Source organism: Lepisma saccharinum, chromosome 27, assembly GCF_977018435.1.
Source record: "Lepisma saccharinum chromosome 27, izLepSacc3.1, whole genome shotgun sequence".
Lineage (NCBI taxonomy): Eukaryota > Metazoa > Arthropoda > Insecta > Zygentoma > Lepismatidae > Lepisma > Lepisma saccharinum.
Window position 1 is genome coordinate 39351587 of NC_139255.1, and position 21199 is coordinate 39372785.

Genomic DNA, 21199 nt, shown 5'->3' on the forward strand with positions numbered 1-21199 from the left:
TTTTGTTGTGTATTTTTTTTCAGATCAAACAATATATATCCTAGCCATGATAGAAGTAGAGAGCATTGGATTGTAGTGTAGCAGAAGCAGGGAGCATGTTGGGAACAGCTGTTTCAACATTAAGGCTTAGCTGTATTTTTGGCCTGTGCCAGGCCAGCTTCTTCCTCTTTTCGAAAAACTGCTAGGATAAAAGAAAAATACATGTTTAGAATTCCTTCTAGAGCATTCACGAGAATTTTCAGGTGGTTTTCTTTCGCTGTTGCCTAGATATTATCAGTAGTGTCGTGATTATATAAGTCTATTAAAGCATTGATAATATCTAGACAACAGAGAAAGCAAACCATACGAAAATTATCATGAATGCTCTAGAAGGAATTCTACACAGATAAAATTTTTCAGATTTTCGAATATCATACAGGTTTTTGCGAAAAGAAGGGAGGATGCCCTGGTATGGGCCAAAGGTCCAGCCTAGCGTTAAGGTCAAGAAAGTGTTCCTTCATGTTCAGCTCAGGCCTCCTTCATTTCAGCAAAAACCTTTTCAAGAAAATTAACAAAGGCAAAAAATACTGAAAATGATCTAAAAGCCAAAAAGGGGTTGGCAAACACAAAAAAATGTTTCTGGTTCTATCTGAAGGAAAACTGGCAGATATCAGGTTTAGCATTGTTTTGAAGGCTCAGAAAAGATGATTATTATTCTTCAACTTCCAAGCCCTAGTCTGCATGTACATGGTTTGACCAAATACTCTGTTGGAATATGACAACAATTGACACTTTTCGATCCAAATTGATGAATGTTCCTATTGCTTTTTAAATAATAAAAATAATTAGGAGTAAATGGTAATAATAATCAAGGATATGTTGTGTGAATTAGTTACAAAATAATTGCAGACTTATCACATGTTTGAAGTAAATCTCATCTCTAAATTGTATACCTTACTGCCAGAAAAAAAAAATTTGCAAGAATAATTCTGAAATAAAATGTTTCAACTTAATTACTAAACTCCGTACTCAACAAAAAACAAAAACCATTCCAAGGGGAAAAATAATTAACCACGAGATGCCAAATATGCTAAGTTTTTTGTCATTTAAATCTGACGTGAGTATTTTACCTATACTCGACAACGTCGCTGTTAAACATACATTGAAACGTGTTGATTGCACAAGCTACCACTTTTCTATGCAACAAACATTTATTTACATTCGTTGGACAGTATTTTACAAGGTGGTGTTATATTTTAAGTGTATAAACTCTCGTAATTATACCCTTTTGTGTTCAAACTGGCCAGAGATTTCCTCCAGGTGGACCACGAGCGAGTTCAGTTTCCAATCTCTCATGTTTCTCCGATTCCAATTTTAACATACCGAATCGTGAGTATCTCTTAAATTATTCATCATACTTCAGTTTTCCATTTTTGTTCTCTACTAATATATTGGACGAATATAGCTTGACTTCATGCTATAAACAAGAAAGTAAATCTTTTACCACAGGGTTTCTTGCCTAGTAGAGGGACATGCAGTAAAGTTGGCTACTCTCAGCTGTTTCTCAAGAGCTATGTTCCCAAATTAACGATTTCTGGACTTTGAAAATCTTTCGGTGTGGTCAGGTAATATTTGGAGAAGTGTACATGAAGCTAATGTTTAAATTCCCAGTTATCGATTAACAAAAAGTTGAGAAAATAAAACCTAAAGTGTGTGAATATGTTTTCAGGTGGTTGAGAGAGATTTTTGGTGTTTCTGAATTGGGAATTTAAAAATCTTGATAGAATAACATTAACAAGGAGAGGCTACAGCTGGGGAAATTGACTTTGAGATGTGTTCCTTGAGTGGTAGGATACAAGGTGCTAGATTACACTAGCCAGCCATTTCCGAGAAAATAACACTCCTTAGTTTCGAAGCTTTACAAGCCTCCCTCATTAGAAGATATTGTCTGGCTGCCAGGTTTGAAGTTCTGTCCCAAACTTATTTTCCCAAGCTGTAACCTGTCCTTGTAAATTTTACACAACACAAAATATGTTGGAAAAATTTAACATGAATTAAACCCTCAATGTTCTGGTCAACGAGTTTTCCAAAATCTGCAGCAGCTTGTTATTCATGGTGGAGTAGGTAAAGGTTTGATTCAAAGGAGATTGTCAAGTCTTAGTTTACTATAGGTCTCACGCCACAACTTTAGCTCTGAGGAGAAAGTATTAGTTGACCACGGAGGCAGTGACAACCCTCATAATGAGTTCTCCGCCCTTCAAATGTAGTGTTTGCAACCACACTCATTTCTTGCTATTCACAATATATTACCAGAATGCCTGTGATAACGAAGAGCATCTCTTAGCAAAGCTGTATGTATATACACTAAGTTCTTTTAATTGAAAAAAAAAAAAAAAGTATATACCTTCCAACCTATTACGGCCATGTTTGCTTTGTATGCAATGCTGTGAGCTCCTCTTCACCCCCCATTTCCTTCTCTCGTTTTTCGTAATGGATTAAAACATCTGTCCATCCCTCTGATGTCATCAATGTGTATACACGTACGTCTCTTCTTGATGTATTTTTTCACTAAGGCCCCAAATATTTTACTTGGGAAAAGCCACACGAAACTGTGCTACATCGATGGTTGCCATTAGAAGTCTCTTCTTCCTTCTCCACTTGGTGGTAAAGGCCTTACAATGTCTTTGTCACACTGCCACATTTTAGCACCGTGTGATGTTCGTTTGTGTCTTGTTTAAATAGTACACTGGTCTTCAGTGTTTGGGAAGTCATGAATTTCTCAAAGAAATCAGCGTGCACAACAATAATATCTGGTTTCTCCATCAAAACCTCCTACTGGTTTCAGTTCTTTAATAAGGGAAATAAAGATCAAGTAAACATTTCAATAATGTGACCCCAAATCTAAAATTGATTTTTTTTTTCTCAACTTTTGTGATAGGTGTAGGTACAGTATTGTCCCCAACGTAAGAATCCCTTGCAAGCTTTCTAATGACCCCTTTTTACGGTTTGTGGCAGAGTGATTAGCACAGTGTGCTTCATTGTCATAGGTCCTGGGTTTGAATCGTGGCTTGAGCGTGGATGTTCTTTGTGATTGTCAGTTTCGTCTTATCAGTCATCCTGATCTTCGTGATTAGCCAGAAGTGGCAGAAAAGCGAAGTAAAATAAATAAAATCAATCAATCCATTAATAACAGTTTATCCAAATTGGATTCATTCATTTGGTTTATTTTACTTCGCTTTTTGCCACCTCTGGCTAGTCGTGAAAATGACAATGAGTGATGATATTGATGAAGGGACACGCACAGAAACACTACCATCTACAAGCCGGAATTCAAACCCGGGCTACCTCATGTCGTAGCACACTGTGCTAACCACTCCGCAACGGATATCGGCGAGTATCTTCGGAAATGAAGCTTCTCCCACATTTCTTGCCTGGCTTCGCAATGCAGAACCCCTTTTTTCCCCGAATTATGCAAATTACATCTAAACTGAGTGACCAGTTAATTGTTTATGTCTGTAGATGGCAACATTGGAATTTGCTCCACCAGCCTGCCTTTTTCTTGACAAAACCCACTTTCCCCAGAGCTCAAGTTGTGGCGGGAGACCTATATCACTCTAGGGCTGATATGTTTGACAGTTTTGGCTTTTGACCTTGTGTCTGAAATAGAATTCATGGTACTTGAGTATCTTAGATATCAGCATGCCAAACATAGCTGTCATTGTGTTTTATCATGCATGGAAGTTTGCTTCTCAGGGTTTTAAGATTTCAGCCAGAACTTCCATGTTTTTGTAAGTGCGCCAACTGCAAGATAAGGTAAAAGTGGAGAGAGCTAGAACAAAGCATCAACTTTTAGTTTGATACGGTTTTCAAATATGAACAAGGAAAAATAAATTATAAGTACATGAATTGCTGAACGGTGGAAGTCTTTCCTAAAGCCAACATCCTATTGCTGGAGAAAATGGATGACACCAATTGGTTTTCCTGAAGGGTTGAATGTATTGAAGGCAAGCTACAATTTTGCACATTTCTTCCCACAGTTTTGACAAAGTATCATAAATTATCTTTCACGTGAAATTCTAAGCACTGTAACTAAAATTTTATTGTGACATTTTGATAATACAACCTTCGATCAGCACATAAGAAAGATACAGCTGTCCCCGTTGTGGAATGGGTGAGCTGCATGGACCCCATAATGTTCTCTGTTCTAAAATTTTGTATAATCTCTGAAATTAACACATTCGTTCAGGTGAGCACTGAATAGAATGGTGTCCCCTTTTTGTCGGTGAACTTGGAATGCATATCAACAGATTTAGACTCGCAGATTAGGATTACCAGATCGCTGTAAGGGAAATGTAGGACACAAAACATTCTCAATAAATAATGCATATTTCTAGAGAACACGTTAGAAAGTAGTTGAAAATTACAGTTTTCACTTTTAAAAAAATGAATTTAACATGCAAAATTTCAAGACTTGCAATCATACTAATCATGATTTAAGTGGTACTCCTCTGAGGAGACAATTTTTATCAAAATTTCAGGTTTAGTCAAATTATATTTGTTATAGGAACTAACATATTTTACAGACTGAAAAGATAATGGTATTAGTTCACTATCCTTCGGACAAATTTAATTATTTTTATAGAAGAAACTACTTACCGTAATAAGTTCCTGTAGCATTGTCGAACATCGGGAAAGTGTTTTATGTGATGTGGGAATGTTTCATAGCCGAAATTCATGTTGTTCGTTGAAAATTAATTCTCCGACGGAGAATAGCTAGCCCCACGAACCATTGGCGCGTGGATAGGTTAGTTCTGTTAGGTTAGGGAACATAGTTAAAATTTGGTGTCGTGTTAGTATCAGGATCTAGAAATTGGAAATAATTGCGAACCATTGGTGCGTGGTTAGGTTAGGAAACATAGTTCAAATTTCATCAAAACAACGTTGATACACCTTCAGGAATGTTCCGCGAAGCAGATACGTAAGTACGAATGTCAAAAATTGACGAAACGAAAAAATTAGAGGTGTCCGAAGGATAGTAATTTTTTACGAAAATAATTTCTCTCGTTAGTTTGTTGGGCTGATGGTAATAAAAGTACCCCCTGAACATTTTAATTATGACCTGCAGTGACGTGCACTGAGGAGTAGCTAGTCTAGCAGAGACAGATCAATCAATCAATCTCACGTCTCTAATTATTTTCAAATCACATGAATTTATTGTCTGGAAGCCTCAGTTCATATGCAATACTTCTTTCCACGCGCTTCTCGTCCCTCGATGTGATCAGCTGGCAAGGCTGGATAACCTAGCTGGCTCTTCTTCCGCCTTACCAGTTTCAGGTATAGACAACTGCCCGAAGGGAAAGAGAAGATTTCTGCCTGTACTTCCCTTGCCGCCTCGCCACCCGCTTCAATGGTTGAAAGCCCGTGGTTTCAGGTCCTCCAGTCTATCTCCTATAGGACAGATAGAGAAATTGTTTTGCCTTCGATTCCTTTGTAACAGTGGCGTACGCAAGGGGGGGTTACCGGGTTTAAACCCCCCCTTGAGCTTTTGAAATATTATGGAAAATGCTGTAGAAAAAAATTAAAATGGCTAATTTATCACAGTCAAAGATCTGCGACAGTAATAATAATAATAATTATTATTATTATTATTATTATTATTCCCATGCAGCATGAAGAAAAACACAACATTCCAAGCACAATCTAAGCGGCCGCAAAGTTCAAATTTGCAAATTTTTTTTGCAAAAAGTCGCGCAGTGACTCTCGCGAGAATTGTGAAAATTCCTTGCTTCGTCGCAGTGTGCCGACCTTATTGCAAAGTTCTTCCCGGTACTGATTTCACATCCGCTTGTGAACTCTCAAGTAATGCTGAGTCTACATCCACATCATTAAATAATGTTGAAGAAGTTCTTTGTGAATCACCTAGAAGTGATAAATGTGTTGGAATGTCTATAAACTTACTTTTCAACGAAAACATAGACTCAGTGGAATTTAGCAACATGTATTTTCGCGCTTCATCATCATCCTGGGCGAGTTCCATAGGTAAAGGTAATGTAAATTCCCCCGTGCATATACTCGTAGCACCGTGCCATGAAGGCACACGTAGTGGTGTGGTGGGCCCCAAAGATTCTCGATCTCGAACTATTTTGCAGGTGATGTGATCAGCACCATGCTCCGGCAGCCTTCATCCCCCAGGGTTGCTCTCAGGTACCCATTGCTATGAGGCTGGGTGCGGAGACAAGGCTGGATAAATTCCAACCAATTCCGGGAATCGAACCCGGATATCCCACGAAGTTGTCAGACTAGATCAGCGCGGCTCCTTGAATGAGTTTCATATTTCGATTATTTCAATAAATTTAATATATTTGCTTGTTTTTATGGATTTTCTTCACACTTAAAATGTCTCGCTTATCATATACAAATAACCGTTGACTAGACAATTATTTTGTTACAAAGAAGCAAAAGAAATGTAATTTTGTTCTATTTCTTTCATAAATAGCAGTTGCATTAGTAGTAATTATTAGTAGTAATTAAACTAATTAATTATAAGAATTATTAATTATTATTATTAATTAACGTATAATAAAACAATGGTAATGTGAATTTGTAGAAAGTTTTCGAAATAACACCCCCCTTGATGAAATCCTGCGTACGCTACTGCTTTGTAAATCCTCTTGGAGGAAAATTTTCAGTATGTTCTCTTTATTTACACAACCTTTTAAACGTTGTACAATATGTATGTATAATATGGGATGTAGTTTTATTTGTATCTATATGAATGGGAACGTACTCGTATTAAGTGCAGACAAAAATGTTATGGTTTCTTTTCTCTTTTTTTCAAATATGGAATATATAATGATTAAATAACAAATATTTGCTCACGCTCGCTCTCGTTTTAGTAGTATTTCATTTAAATATACTAATAATTTAGCGTCCAATAAAAAAACGGGTAAGCTAAACAGTCATAAATACGGATGTATTAATTTGGGAGTAGTATAGTAAATGTTACTACGAGCTCACCTAAAATTAAGGGACAATTTTAATCCCAAAAACCATCAAAAACAATAACCCACCCACCAAATTTTTGCACATTTAACTAAAAATAATACCCTTAACCTTATAAAAAAAACACGAGCTCACCTAAATTTAAGTAGCAACTTTTCACCCAAAAACCATCAAAAACAACCACCCATCCACCAAATTTTAACATATTTTACTAAAGAATACATCCCCTTAAACTGTCAATTTATTCCTGGCGCACCCCCAATTAAGAGCTAACAAAAAACAGTACCACGCCCCCAAAATTTAACACATGCTTTCAAATCCTACCGCATCGCTTTAAATTTCTAAAAAACATTAGGGCAATTCAATTAAGGGCACATTTTTAACAAAAAAGATATGATTTTTAGGGTAAACTTTCCAAAACCACCTATTTTCAAGCCATACAAAAAGTTAGGAAATAATATAATAAAACAGAGACCCTTGTGCATTCCTTAAAATATATTGGTGCTTTCTGATTTAGGGCTAAATTAAAAAACAAACAAAAAAAAAACAGGTACCTATACAATTAATAAATTTTACCCTTTTTACTAGTCAAAATATAAAAAATCATCCCTTTAGATTGATTTATTTAATTTATGGGGCTATTTCCCCAAATGAGCATCTTAATCTATTTCCATGAATCTTTCTTACTTAATACACCTAACTTTAATATACTTGTAAATCTATATTATTCACCAGTTTATCAACACCCAACGCCTTTTCCTCATGAATCACAAGCCTGATTAGATCAATTTGTGACAATACCATACAGCACTTCACTCAATTTTACATTATGGCTGCTGAGATTGTTACATTTAATGCAACTATTGAGGCATATATTACTGAATGTGTGAGAGTGGGGCAAGTGATACCTGTAGAAGAAAGTTCGTGGAAATTATCAAAACAAAAAGTGAAAAGTATTTACAAAAAACTTAAAATGGAAGACCAGAAGGAACGAGACCTAAGCAACAGCCTACGGGAATTATTGGAAAATTTAACCAAAGGATTGATGCAGTACCATAGTGATGTTTCAAACACCTATATAGTACCAGATAATCTAAATCTACTGTTAAATGAAGCCATAGAAAATTGTCGCAGAGCCTCAAATGCATTTATTAAGGCCAACAGCAACTCAGCCCATCAAGCGTTTAATTTAGGATATATTCTCGATAATTTTTTTAATCGCTTTAAAATTCTAAAGAGCGAACGAAAAGTGAAACACAGCTGGAAGCAGTGGTTTGAATTAAGAAACATTGGAATAAGTTTGAGACAAGTAAGAAAATTGAGAAAGTTTTTTCACGATGTACAATATTATCCAAAATTGTTACAGTGTGGCTTATCATTTAGTGATTTACATGCGAAACTACCATCTATATTTAATGCATTCGTTCTTTTCCCAGAACAAAAACAGAACTTTCGTTAAAAGTGGCACAGATATGCCACATGAACTTTGGGCTTGATGGTGATATGATTTGTAACTGTGTTATGAATCACAAGGAAAATTTTTATCCCAGCTCAAGTGTTTGCAAACGGCAAAACGCAGATAAGGCCGACACAACTTCAATCTCTCTCACCTCTGTGAGCAAATCTTTTTATAAACAAGGAAAATGTAACTAACCCGTGAATAAAACTGTATAATTTATACCTTCCCTTACCTTGTGAAATAAAATTCTATTCTGCACATTACTTAAATATTTATTTGTAACCTTAAAAGTAAGGGAAGTTTTTATTAACAACATAATACAATATACAAAAGGTGAAAATTTAGATTTTGTGACAGAGTGGTAGGATTAGGATTTAATATTTTTGTGTGTTGGCAACACAGATCAGCTGTTTTGTACCGAAATGAAGGGCAAAACCGTACATAGTGAGAGCCGAGAGGTGATTTCGAATGTTGTTAAATTTTTTGACAACGAAGCGAGAGAAGGATGTTACACGTTTCCGGTCAATCCGGGCCTCCCCGATGGCGGAGTGGTATGCCGGACCCTGTGGCCGAGTGGTTAGCACATCGCGCTGCGACGCCAAGGGTCCCGGGTTCGAATCCCGCTCGGGCTTGGTTGTTTGTGAATGTTCATTCATCAATTTCATCACTCATCCCCATCTTCGCAAATTAGCCAAGAGGCACAAAACGCGAAGTAAAATAAACTAAATCAATCTAAAGTGAATATTTAATCAGTAACGGGTATTGGAACGGTTAATTAAAAAAGAAATAAGCTGCACAGATCAACTGAAAATCAAAGTCTGTCGACCTCCGTGGTGAAGTGGTTAGCAGAGCGCGCTACAACGCCAGGGGTTCTGGGTTCGAGTCCCGGGTAAGGCATGGGTATTTGTGTTCGTCCAGTTGATAAGAAACAAAGAAAATGTAGGAATTGAAAAGTGCAAAAGTGAGAAAAAGAGTGAATGGTGGGGGATACCTCCGTGTAGGGGGTATTTCCTTTTGAAAAAAAAAGTGGTAGCGTCGTCGCCTTGTAATCAAGGGGTCCCGGGTTCGATACCCGGTGGAGGCACATAGTGGTTCGGATCCCTCTTTAAACTGTAGGTCCAGTCCCGATTAGCCTTACTGTGCATAAAGTGGACTTAAAACACCAAATCAACCAACAACAACTAACCGGTCAATCAAGCTACAAAGCGTGCGGCGGCTGCAGTTCAAATGTCGGACACTTTCATTAAGAAAATTAGAAAGGAAGGAAATTCCGGGGGGAAATTTACGACACCAGGTAAGCACAGGTCTGCCGAAAAGCGTAGAATTGTTGTAGGCGACTTTGACAAGTGTTTGATTGGAAGAACTATTGGTAATTTTTATACGGTTGAACATGAAGTGCCAACAGTAAAAAAAGTGCTTTCGAAATTAAAGAAAGAAATTAATTTTCGGGGTAGTCGTGAAACTCTTCGCAACATTATTTGCAATGACTTAGGATTATATAGTATTATATATTATATAGTATTATATATTAGTTATATCAGCTAATCAAAACCAACAAAAAGCCCCCGCAATATCGGGTCGACACTCTTGCAGCAGAAAACGGCCACACCGTATACTTCGTCTTCCACCTTATCATTGCGATCTAAACCCTATTGAGTATGTTTGGGGTATCATAAAGGGTCGTATTGCATCACAAAATGTGGATCGTAATTTGGGCAGAGTACTTGAAGTTGCAAGAGAAGAATTTCAGAACTTTCCCAAAGAAGAATGGAATCACAACCATGACAATAGATTTTATTGTCATTAATTATTTAAATGGGGAATCGTCACGAACGCTATCCATACTTCTTCAACCACTGACCGCGCCACCCTGAACGTCGCGTTTTGCGGCAGGTCCGCCAGAATTTCATCTGCCAGAGAACAGTTGTGAGGCATCGTGGCAACAGCGTGCCATTTGAGAGAAGAGGAAAAGAAAAATTTCCCCCAGACTCTCGTCTGCTGCCGTTCACCGCGACAGAAACAAGTGGGGGTGGATTTTAGTTCGCATATTTTCCGGAGGTTTTCTGTTCTTTGCTGAGCAGTATATATAATTTTAACTTTGACTTGTAACAAAATAATCGTGCCGAATACTCTACATTTCAACAAGTTTTTAAGTATCTAATATTTTTAACACATTTATATGCTCTGTATACACTGTAACGTGTTTCCATTAAGGAACTATATTTTTGTGCTCAAGCCTCGCGAACTTTCCGTTCAAAGGCGCGTTGCCATCTCGTATTCATTATCCGATTCCGTTCATTTTCTTGTATTTATACATCGTGCTCGTTTTAATTGCTCTTTATTTTACATGATTCCATTCTAAAAGAAACCTCGCATTGCGACATGTTGGACTTCCTTCCCTTGCATTTCAAACTATTGAAATTCTTTCCCTTGTTTGTCTTTTATCTTAGTGCAGACAGTGAAAGTATCAACGATGGTAGTTTGCAATGCTGTTACTACGTCACTGTCAAGATAGGTTGCACCAGAGTTTAGTTTGCTTTTTGCTTCACTGTTGTTGAGCTTAAAGTACTGTAAAATAGTAAGTTTGTTTTTATTTCTTCTATCTGTTAACATTTTAGTGGTCTAAATTATTAAACTCATAAAGCGTATTAACTTAATAATTAATACATACTAACTTATAAGGGTAAAAATTGACGTTGTTTAGAGTAGGCTTACGAGTACCCCAGCTTTTTCAACACGTCTTTCGTTCAGTACCCAGATGTAGTCTTTTGCTATAGGAAAATAATGCTGACTTGTTGAGGCTATTGTTATTTACATGGTGAGGTTAAATAGGTCTATATAGAAGGAGAGAGAACCACCCTTTCTTCTATAACTTCTGCTTTTGTGTAGTCTTCCAATACCAAAGCCAACATATTCGGGTCTTTGTTGCCGGTCCATTAAAATAAATTAAAAGGTACCTTACAGAGGGTTACAGAGCAAGCAAAAAGAGCGTTTAAGTAAACAGTAGCCTAGCCCAGCATTTAAATATAGAAAAAAACGACACTGATGCTTAGCCATTGTTTGGCTCTCCCCCTACAAAGCAAGCAACACAAAATGAACAAATTACTGTCAACAATATAGGTACCATACAGTACATCATAATCACAAAACATTTTAGTGAGCTCGTGTCCAACATTATACTGTATTATAGCTATTATGTTAATTATTGTGATTCGCTCTAAGTACCAGCGCTTCATAATCATGTACCATTAGCATTGTCATTGACTTACTGTGCTACTAGCACATGTCCATGCGCCAGCGTATCTGTACTACCAGGAATTAGAGATCTTTTATCATCTTTCCAACTGAGTGACTTCTTATTTAACTCTTCTGTATAAATTTCATGTTTATGACTCCTAATAACATGCTGTTTATGCAAGCACTCTTTTTGATTGAATAAGCAATTTTTATAGTCCTCAAATTGGATTTCTTTCTTTAATACAGCTTTTTTAATTCCTTTCAATCGTTTGTCTACCTTATCGTCAGTTCTATATGCATACATTTTACTCTTTAACCCAATAAATTCTAACATTGGTTTGCCATTTAATTCGTCTTTCATTTTTCCAATTACTTTTTTATTTTTTTCACTATATAATTCGCTATCCTTAGGATAATCACTCGTATCAAATAAATCAGAATTATTTTTCATAAAAGTATAATAATCGTGATTTTTGAGTTCAAATATGTATGCGTCGGTGTCTACGTATAATAATTTTATATCAGTATCAAATTCATTCTGTAATATATTATAGTAAAAGTCATACATTAGAGCTTTAGATAAATCTAGCACAGCCTGCCCAATATAAATAGGTTTATCAAATTTGGAGCGATTTTACAATACCGGGAATTTCTCCATTTTCTTTTAAATTCGGCATACTCACTAATTTTGGCCCCCTAATCACGAATCTGCAGTTAAAATTTGGCGCTCACGTGTCAAACTTGCAAAATTTAACTATGTTTCCTAACCTAACCTAACCTAACCACGTGCCAATGGTGCGTGGGGCTAGCGCCAATGGTCCGTGGGGCTAGCGCCAATGGTCCGTGGGGCTAGCGCCAATGGTGCGTGGGGCTAGGGCCAATGGTGCGTGGGGCTAGGGGCTACGAATATTTTTTCGAAACCAATTTAACTATTGTAACCATTGCGTGGCCCTACCTAACCTAACCTTACCGGAAATGGTTCGTGGGGCTATGTACGAAATCTCTCTCCGAAGGATAGTAAACAAGTACCCAAATTTCAACTGCACAGTCATGATTACCAGACCAAAATTAGTAAGTACACCGAATTTCAAACAAATTGCATATATTTCAGTTATTCTAAGTAACGTAACCTATCCTTACCGTCAATGAATCGTGGAAGAAACATGTAATCCACACTTTTCAAGACACCATTTTCTCACATGCAAATGAACGCTCCATGCAATTCACAGATTACATGCAATTGGTATAACTATTCATACAACACTCTAGGAACCGCACCGTTGCCAAACTTACCTCTATTGGAAGCCGCAATCAACAACATCTTCTCCTTCCACACTATCATCGTCACTATCGCCATTCTCCTCCGAGCTCCCCAAAACCCATTAATTTCTTTACCAATCCACATCCATCATCTTCCGTACTCCATTTCAATAATTGAACCACATTGACGATCTTTTCACTGCTTTCCGCCTCCATTCTGCTACGATCAATGATCCCCAAATGAGAAAGTAACATTGCGGCAACGCTGTAGACACAACAACAAGTATGCAACGAATACCTAACCTCACTTGTCAACATCAAACATGGCTACCACAGGAGTGTATTGACAATCATACCGGTGTTAATTCCACATAATTCAGGAAGCGTGAGCGTGAGCGCCAAATTTTAAGTGCAGATTCGTGATTAGGAGACCCAAATTAGTAAGTATCCGAAATTTCAAACAAATAGGAGAAATTCCCTGTATTGTTAAATTATACCTCAAAGTTAACTGATGTTTTATAATTATGAACTGCAACCAAGTATTTACTAAAAATGGTTCTAGACTTAAAATTAGGTTTATTTATTGCTTTCTGGACTTTATTGTCATCACAGTATAATTTAATATTTTGTTGTTTTCTAACTGACTGCATAGATTTACCAAATACACTATTAGACATTAATTTCCAAAAATCTTTTTCAAAGTCATTTTTTGCTTTCTGTCGCTGTTCAGTATTAAATTTAATATATGGGGCAATAAAATCAGATTGAGTAAATTTAATTCCTCTGTGAATTTTTGTTATTTTCATTCCCAATTCTGTATATAGTTTTAATATTTTATAGTGAACAACATAATTCTTTTTATCATAGAAGTGACATAGCAACTTTGGTACTTTACCACCTGGGGGTATTGCATTCTCGGGTGCAAGTGGAAGGTCATTGAACTTATTTTGAAGATCTTTTGGAAAAGATAAATCTACTTCTAATAGATAACCAGTTTTATCATCAGAATTTGAAATATGCGCAGCAGAGCTCCCAGTAGGGCTAGCACTTCGTGCGCTGCTTGTTAGTGACTTTTCTAAATTATTTAATTCTTCTTCAGTCATCCATTTAAAATTCTTTTGTGGTAATTTCTGTGATAATGAGTGACCATATAAATTATTCATATCATTATAGTGAATTTGTGTGTTCGTGTCTGCTTTAGAATATCTATTGGAGCACTGACTTATTCCACCTCTTATTCCTTTTTCGAAAAACAGATACATTTCATAATCAGTTAATTGTTCTAATTGAACCTTGGTATATTTAAGCATACAATCCCAAGCTAAAGCTGGTGTTGTATAGTACCAAACAGGATCTAACCCATATGAACTATTTAATCCTAAGTCTCTAAAATTTTCAAATACATCTGCTAATAATAAAACTTCTAATTTTAAATATAAATCATGCCATTCGCCTAAATCTTTAATTTTTAATTTATTCCATACTTTTTGAGCATGGTCATAGTCACTCCAAGAAATATTTTCTTTGGTTAAATTAGAATAAAATTTTTCAATTGCTGGTAATTTTGTATCATTAAACTTAGCGAAGCTGTCCATATATTCGTAAGCATAAATTCCTTTTCTTATAGTTCGATTATCTTGCTTCCTAAATATTATATTTATTTCTTCATTTGAAAAGTATTTTATTATTTCTCTTAGCTGTTCCGGTACTAAATTCGATGAGAGATTATCTAAACTGCTGGCTAAAAATCTAAAAGAATCAATAAATCTTAGTTCAATTAAACCTTCATTTGTCCTCAATACTTTACTAAACGAGATATATTTTTCTTCATTATTTGGAATTAGTTTTAGTTTTGATTTAGACGACCACCCAGCATCCTTTGGACTTAGCCCTCCGGGGGCCTCCTCTCCCAGATTTTTTATAAACAGATGGCAATCATATGAGGACAAGTTATGAAATAAAATTGGAATAAAAAGTGGTTGTTTGTATTTTAAATTACAATTATTACAAGCAGCCCCTCAGTATTTTCCAGTATAATAATCATGATCTCTTACTTTTGGATTATCTTTGGTAAATTCATTATTACACAAATAACATACTGTAGCTGTTAAATGTTTAATTTTTATTTTGTTTGTGAATTTCATATCTTCATTTTTCTTTAATAATTTTTGTATTGTTATTGCATTTTCAGTTATCTTATTTATAAAGCATTTATCAGCAGTTTCACACTTATGTATGTGTAAAGGATTTTCTATGTTTCCGTAAATGCTTTTTACATAAAGTCCATAACTACAAGGAATATGAAGTTGTATCTTATTGGTATATGATTCACTAGGGTTTGGTTCACATGTCTGAATTGGCTTTAAGATTGATTCAAAATCACAGTAAATTACATATTGGTGTCTAAGCATTCTTTGAAAATTTTTAAATGATATTGTAGGTTTAATTTCTGTTCAATTTTCTATAATTTTAGATTTTGGCATAACAGGCAAGCAGGTTTCATTGTTATTACATATTACTTGATGTTTCTTAACAGCTTCTTCAGTTCTAGCACTATAATTTAAACATCTTCTGCAGAAATATTTTTTATTATTATTAATTTTTAATTGGTTATTTAATAAACGACTTAAACTTTTTATCCAACAGTAATGGTTTTTGGTGCTGTTACCAAAATAAAGCAGGTCAATATTATTTTCAAACTCTTGTTTTTTATTATGATATAATGGGTATATGCTACCATTTTCATACCCAAATACAGTTACATTAATTTTATTCTTTGCTTCAAATTTAGGTATCTGATCAATAGTAACCGGATATTTTACACAATCAAAATCTAAGTTATGATTAATGTTTTTATATTTAGATGGCCTTTCTTTATTTTTTACTGGTTCATATAAACAAGATAACACACTATATTTAAAGCACTCATTATCAACATTTTTAACATTAATACAAGCTTGCTTAGCTTCTATCCATTCAGGTAATTTTATATATGAACTTCCACTTAATGGTTTATATTTATTAATATTAATTCTTAAATTGTTTACTCTGCTTATAGCCCAGCCTGAGCCTTTCGCTTCTAATTCATCACATCTGGCTATAAATAAATCTCTTTGTGTATCCCAGAAATTATTAAGTTCTTCAAACGATCTGATTATTACATTAGGTAGTTGAATCTTATGAACCATTTCATGTTCTAAATTTTTAAAATCACATTCTAACTCTAAATTAATTTTAATATTTTTATGAATTTCTAAAGCATTTTTAATAAGATTATTCGCTTTATTCTTAATTGAGTCTATATAGTAAAACAAATCAGAATCTCCTTCTTTATTGTTATGTTGATAAGTTAATAACCTACCTTTAAAAGCAACTTCAACTAAAATAAAATCAGGTTCAGGATTATGTTTAGCTTTATGAAGCTGTAGCCTAGTTTCTTTAATATACTTACCACAAACATCACATTTTATTTGTTTTATTCTTTTTTTCTTTGGAGGTGCTATTATGTCTTGATCAAATGGAAATAAATCATTATTTTTTTGTTTTCTTTTTCTCTTTTCCTTCTTTCATATTGCCTGATTATCTGTATAATCAGATCAGCTTTTTTATATCTTGTAATATATTGTATTTTTAAAAGTTTTGCAATGTTATATAATTCTGGTAGTTTAAGTTTATTTAAACGTTCTTCCATTTTAAGACAACCAATTTATTATAAAAAAAATTATTCAATAAACACCTACCCCCTTATTATGCAATTTAGTTTTTAAGTGTCTTTGATAGTGTGTTTTGGTATAATATCTTCCACATTCACATAACAAACGTTCACAATTTGAAAGTATTTTGCATTGTTTACATCTTCTATCAACATATTTACCATTGTAAAATTCATCTGGATGTTTAAATAGTAAACAAACAGAACAACGAAGCGCAGCGAGACTACTTGAAGGATCAAGGTTGTCCATTTATTTCGGAAAAGATATTTTCAATAAAACGCACCGAAGGTGCTAAGCGGGCAGCCGCAGCTTGACCGTGCCTAATCTAGCTAAAGTTATTATTTTATTCTCGTGTTCTTTAAATTGTGCGTTCATATTTCTAATCATAATTCTTTCAAACTCATTGGTTGCAGAATCTTCTGATCTGTATAAACCTTTCACTCTTCTTTGAAATTCAGCGATCTGTGTTGTGTCAACTTGATTCATTTATTTATACCCAATATTTTTTCAATTTAGAAATTTATTGCAAATTAGGTTTACAAATAAAATTGTATTAAATACCTTGACATTTTGTTGTACAATTATTTATGTATGCTATAAAATAAACTTAGATAATAAGTAATATATGTAAATCTTAGAAATTATCTCTTATTTTATTTTCCCATTGATAAGATTTTTTTTATAAAAATCATTTAACTTTACCGTTAATTATATTTTTCCCTTCAGGAATATTAACTATTTGGATTTTTTCAATATCTTTAAATGTTGGACCTTTTTTACTAGTTTTCATTTCTAATAATTCTTTTTTAGAATATTCATTAATACCTTTCTTCTCAAATATAGGTTTAAAATCATCTTGAAACTTTATATCTTTTAAAGTTTTATTCATATATCTACTTATCTTCTTATTGTCTTTTGTTTCTATTATCATCATACTAAACATTTTGTTCATTTCGTCTATACCACTTTCGTCATTGTGTTTAGATGCTTGTTTTGTTATAATTTTTTTATATTCCTGTTCTCGGGCTAATAATTTATCAATTATTTCTTGATTTCTAAAATTATATATTTCTTTAGTAATATGTGTGTTATTCAATGCTTTAAAAAATTTTATTATCATTTCTTTATATGAATCTGGAAGACCTTTTAGGTTTTTAACACCATTATTGATAGTTTGAATATTATAACCCGATTCTTCAATTAATTCTTGTAATTCAGGTACATTGGTTATTAAATTATCTAAACCTATTAATTCACTCTCACTGGGGGTAAATAATTTGATTTGTTTTTCCATTTATATATATTTTATTGTAGAATATTTACCTTACCACATTTCTTTACCTTACTATATTACGGGATTTCTTTACCTTACTATATTACTGTATTACCTTACTACTGCAATATCATACCTTACAGTATTACTATACTATAATACGATACTGAATTACACTACTTTACAATAATACCATACTTTAACAAATATAAAAAATAATATAAATAAATAAAAGATGTCAAGACCGATTACTCCAGATGAATTTGTTAAACTTTTAAAATCTTATAATTTCTTAAATAATTCAATTAATTCTTTTTGCAACAAATATAAAGTTAATTCTAAAACTGTAGTAAAATATTTAAAAGCCAATAATATATCCTATAATCAAAAAGGAGTTGTTAATTTACCACCCCGAGATAATTATGGGCGTTTTATGTTAAATTTAAATGTTAAATCACAAATTATAGTAAAACCTAAATCTAATACAAATAATGAAGCTGGGTTAAATAATGTAAAATGAAAGGAAGTTAGATTTCAAGAACCATTGAAAAAATGTCGATCACTAAAAGACTTGAATAATCTTTAATTAGTTTAAATATTCAGTTTCATAATTACAATTTCTCATTTGTGTAATTTTTGAATTTCTTATACTAGCCAAAAAAAGGGAAAGGCTGTGATTTAGATGTGGTGTAGTGACATTTTGTTAAAATTTAAGATTCTAAATTTTAGACATGGTGCTATGGTTTTTGTCATTGCAATAACTTTTAGGTATCATATTTTAGATCGTAAGACTTTAGTTTTAGAGATAAATCCCCTTCTACCAGTGAAATTGATATCTCCATATTATACTGCCTGTTTTTCCTGAAGTAGTTTATAATTTTTTCTTTCTCAGGTCCAACCTAGGCAAGATGGGTTATTTTGATGACTTAGTTGCCAACTACAAGAAAGACAACTTCAGGATTCTGGAGTTTCTACAGTCTAGACCACCGAGTACTCCACAAGAGGCTGTGGCCCCCATGAAGGACTTTAATGTGGTTCTTTTCCGTGACTGTGTCATTCACAATATTTTAGAGCAACGCCTGGAGCTAGAGCCTAGCACTACACAAAAGTTGATTGAATTTTTGAGAGGGGACTTCAATGACATCACCAAACGAATCACGCTTCAAGTGATGATACACTACACCAAGATGGATGTAGAACTCGAATATCGTAAATATCTTATTCGCAGTGACATGGATAAGTTACCAGAAGCTGAAAGATCAACAAAGGCCAACTTTTTTGATGAGTGTATAGAGTCATTTGTGACTCATGCAAGTATGGATTGCGGAGTTGATGGAGTAGTGTGGTTATTCCCCGAATATACAAAGAAGGACATTCAGAATGCTCTCTGTAGCAAAGCAATGATAAGTGCATTTGAGGAAGCCATGAAAAACCTGGGCAGCACACCCATTCCAGATTTTGGCAAAGAAATTGCTAATCTGAAGATATACGGTGTTAAGAAGTTTGCTCCCTTGAGGAACTTGCGTGGAGCCTGCTTAGTAGATGGGATCCTGCTTTGCATCAACAATTTGGCGGGATATGAAGGAACTGCTATTAATAAGGCTGACATGATAACACTTTCCGCGCATGAATGTACCCATTTTTTAGGATGTCTTATGTTCAATGATTTTAACTTTTCAAGCCCAAGCAAATGTTTGAGTGATGATTGTCAAAAACGACTTGATCAAGTTCTTCCAGATACATCCTTAGAAATGGGACGGCATACAGAGCTACTTTTATTTGAAGGGGTCCAACCAAACTGGGATGCATCCACAGAAGAAGTCGCTACAATATTTAACACCCGTTTGCATACCTATACAACCTATCCAATTATTAGGTCAACTGAGCGGAAGACACTAGGCTTAAGAATCCGTACGTCTGCTTCTCCACCATTTGGAATCGATATTGAAGACAAAGACTACTTTTGCTAGTTTTATTGTTAAGTGGGACAACACAGCTCCTGTTGGAGACTTTAATATTGTTTGAAACGAAAGCATTCAACAAGCGTTGCAAATCGCCAAGCAGTTTGATTAACGGTTTGCAAATAATGAGTATGTGTACATTAGGTATAAATTAAATATCTCTATGGGTTCTGGAATACAATACTATATGTACAAAATTATGAAACGCCTTGTGTGGGATTTGTGTGATCCTTGAAAAAGACTTCTGCACTTACATAATTAATATTTTTTGTAACCGGGTTTGTGTGTGCATAAATTCCTGATTGGGATTTGTCTTGAAAGATAGGGGTGGCAAACCCTACAATTTTTTTTGGTTTTCTTGTATGTTGTGTTACGTTGAATGAAGGACCATTGCACAATGTTTCAGTACATTATATCATTTTGAAACTCATGTAATATATCTTCAAATGATTTGGTAGAGTAAACAGAACATTTGAGTTGGAAGAAGCTATTTGAAAATAATTATGAACTATGGAAGTGAAAGATATGGATGTATAAGATATTCCAAAAACACATTTCCAATGCATGGTATATCCGGAGCATTTTTTGTTGTTGTTTTGACGTCTACTTTCTTGATGATTCTAAATATAATATTGTTGAGCTAAGTTAGTCTGTTTATTCATTTTTGTACCTGACGAATTTGTAAATGGATTCTGGATGTACATGCCTCGGCTATTCATAGTAATTCTGAAAATTCAGCTGTTTTCATGTCCATTATAAGAATATTGCGATAAGCAAAGTATATAATTGCGATTTAGAGAAAGTCGAGACGAAGGGTGAGAAAAAAAATATCCTGGCCAGCATAGGGGTCGAACCCACGACCTCCGCGTTATCAGCATTCAGCACGGCTCTAACCAACTGAGCTAACGGGCCTACTTGACGGCAACACTGGATTTTAGCATTGATGCAAGCGGCAAGCGCCATAATGAAATTAATCTTTATTGAAACAACGTTCTGAAGAAATATCGCTTTTTTTTTTCGATTTTCGTAATTTAAGTTTTACGTTATAATCGTTGTTATCGTTTTTACGTTATTTTCGTTTTACTCGATTTTCGTTATTTTTAGTTTTTTATCGTTTTGACACTTGGCAACTATGCTTGGAGAAGATGGCTGCCTCCTTGTTTACGCTCTCAGAAATGATCGTGGTTGTTTTTTAGGTTACAAATAAATATTTAAGTAATGTGCAGAATAGAATTTTATTTCACAAGGTAAGGGAAGGTATAAATTATACAGTTTTATTCACGGGTTAGTTACATTTTCCTTGTTTATAAAAAGA

The 21199-nt window shown here is 34.4% G+C and overlaps 1 protein-coding gene across 1 annotated transcript; it reads left to right on the forward strand.

Moving 5' to 3' along the window:
• Nucleotides 1–10938: 10938 nt before the first annotated feature.
• On the forward strand, nt 10939–20528 carry LOC145980141 (uncharacterized). Its single transcript, XM_083113190.1, has 2 exons — nt 10939–11018; nt 18816–20528. The coding sequence occupies exon 2, from the start codon at nt 18832–18834 to the stop codon at nt 19891–19893; it is 1062 nt and encodes a 353-aa protein (XP_082969316.1). The 5' UTR covers nt 10939–11018; nt 18816–18831; the 3' UTR covers nt 19894–20528.
• Nucleotides 20529–21199: the final 671 nt, after the last annotated feature.

Bases quoted from the DNA above. Each gene is read 5' to 3' on its own strand.
- LOC145980141 (XM_083113190.1), top strand. From the start codon at position 18,832: ATGGGTTATTTTGATGACTTAGTTGCCAACTACAAGAAAGACAACTTC.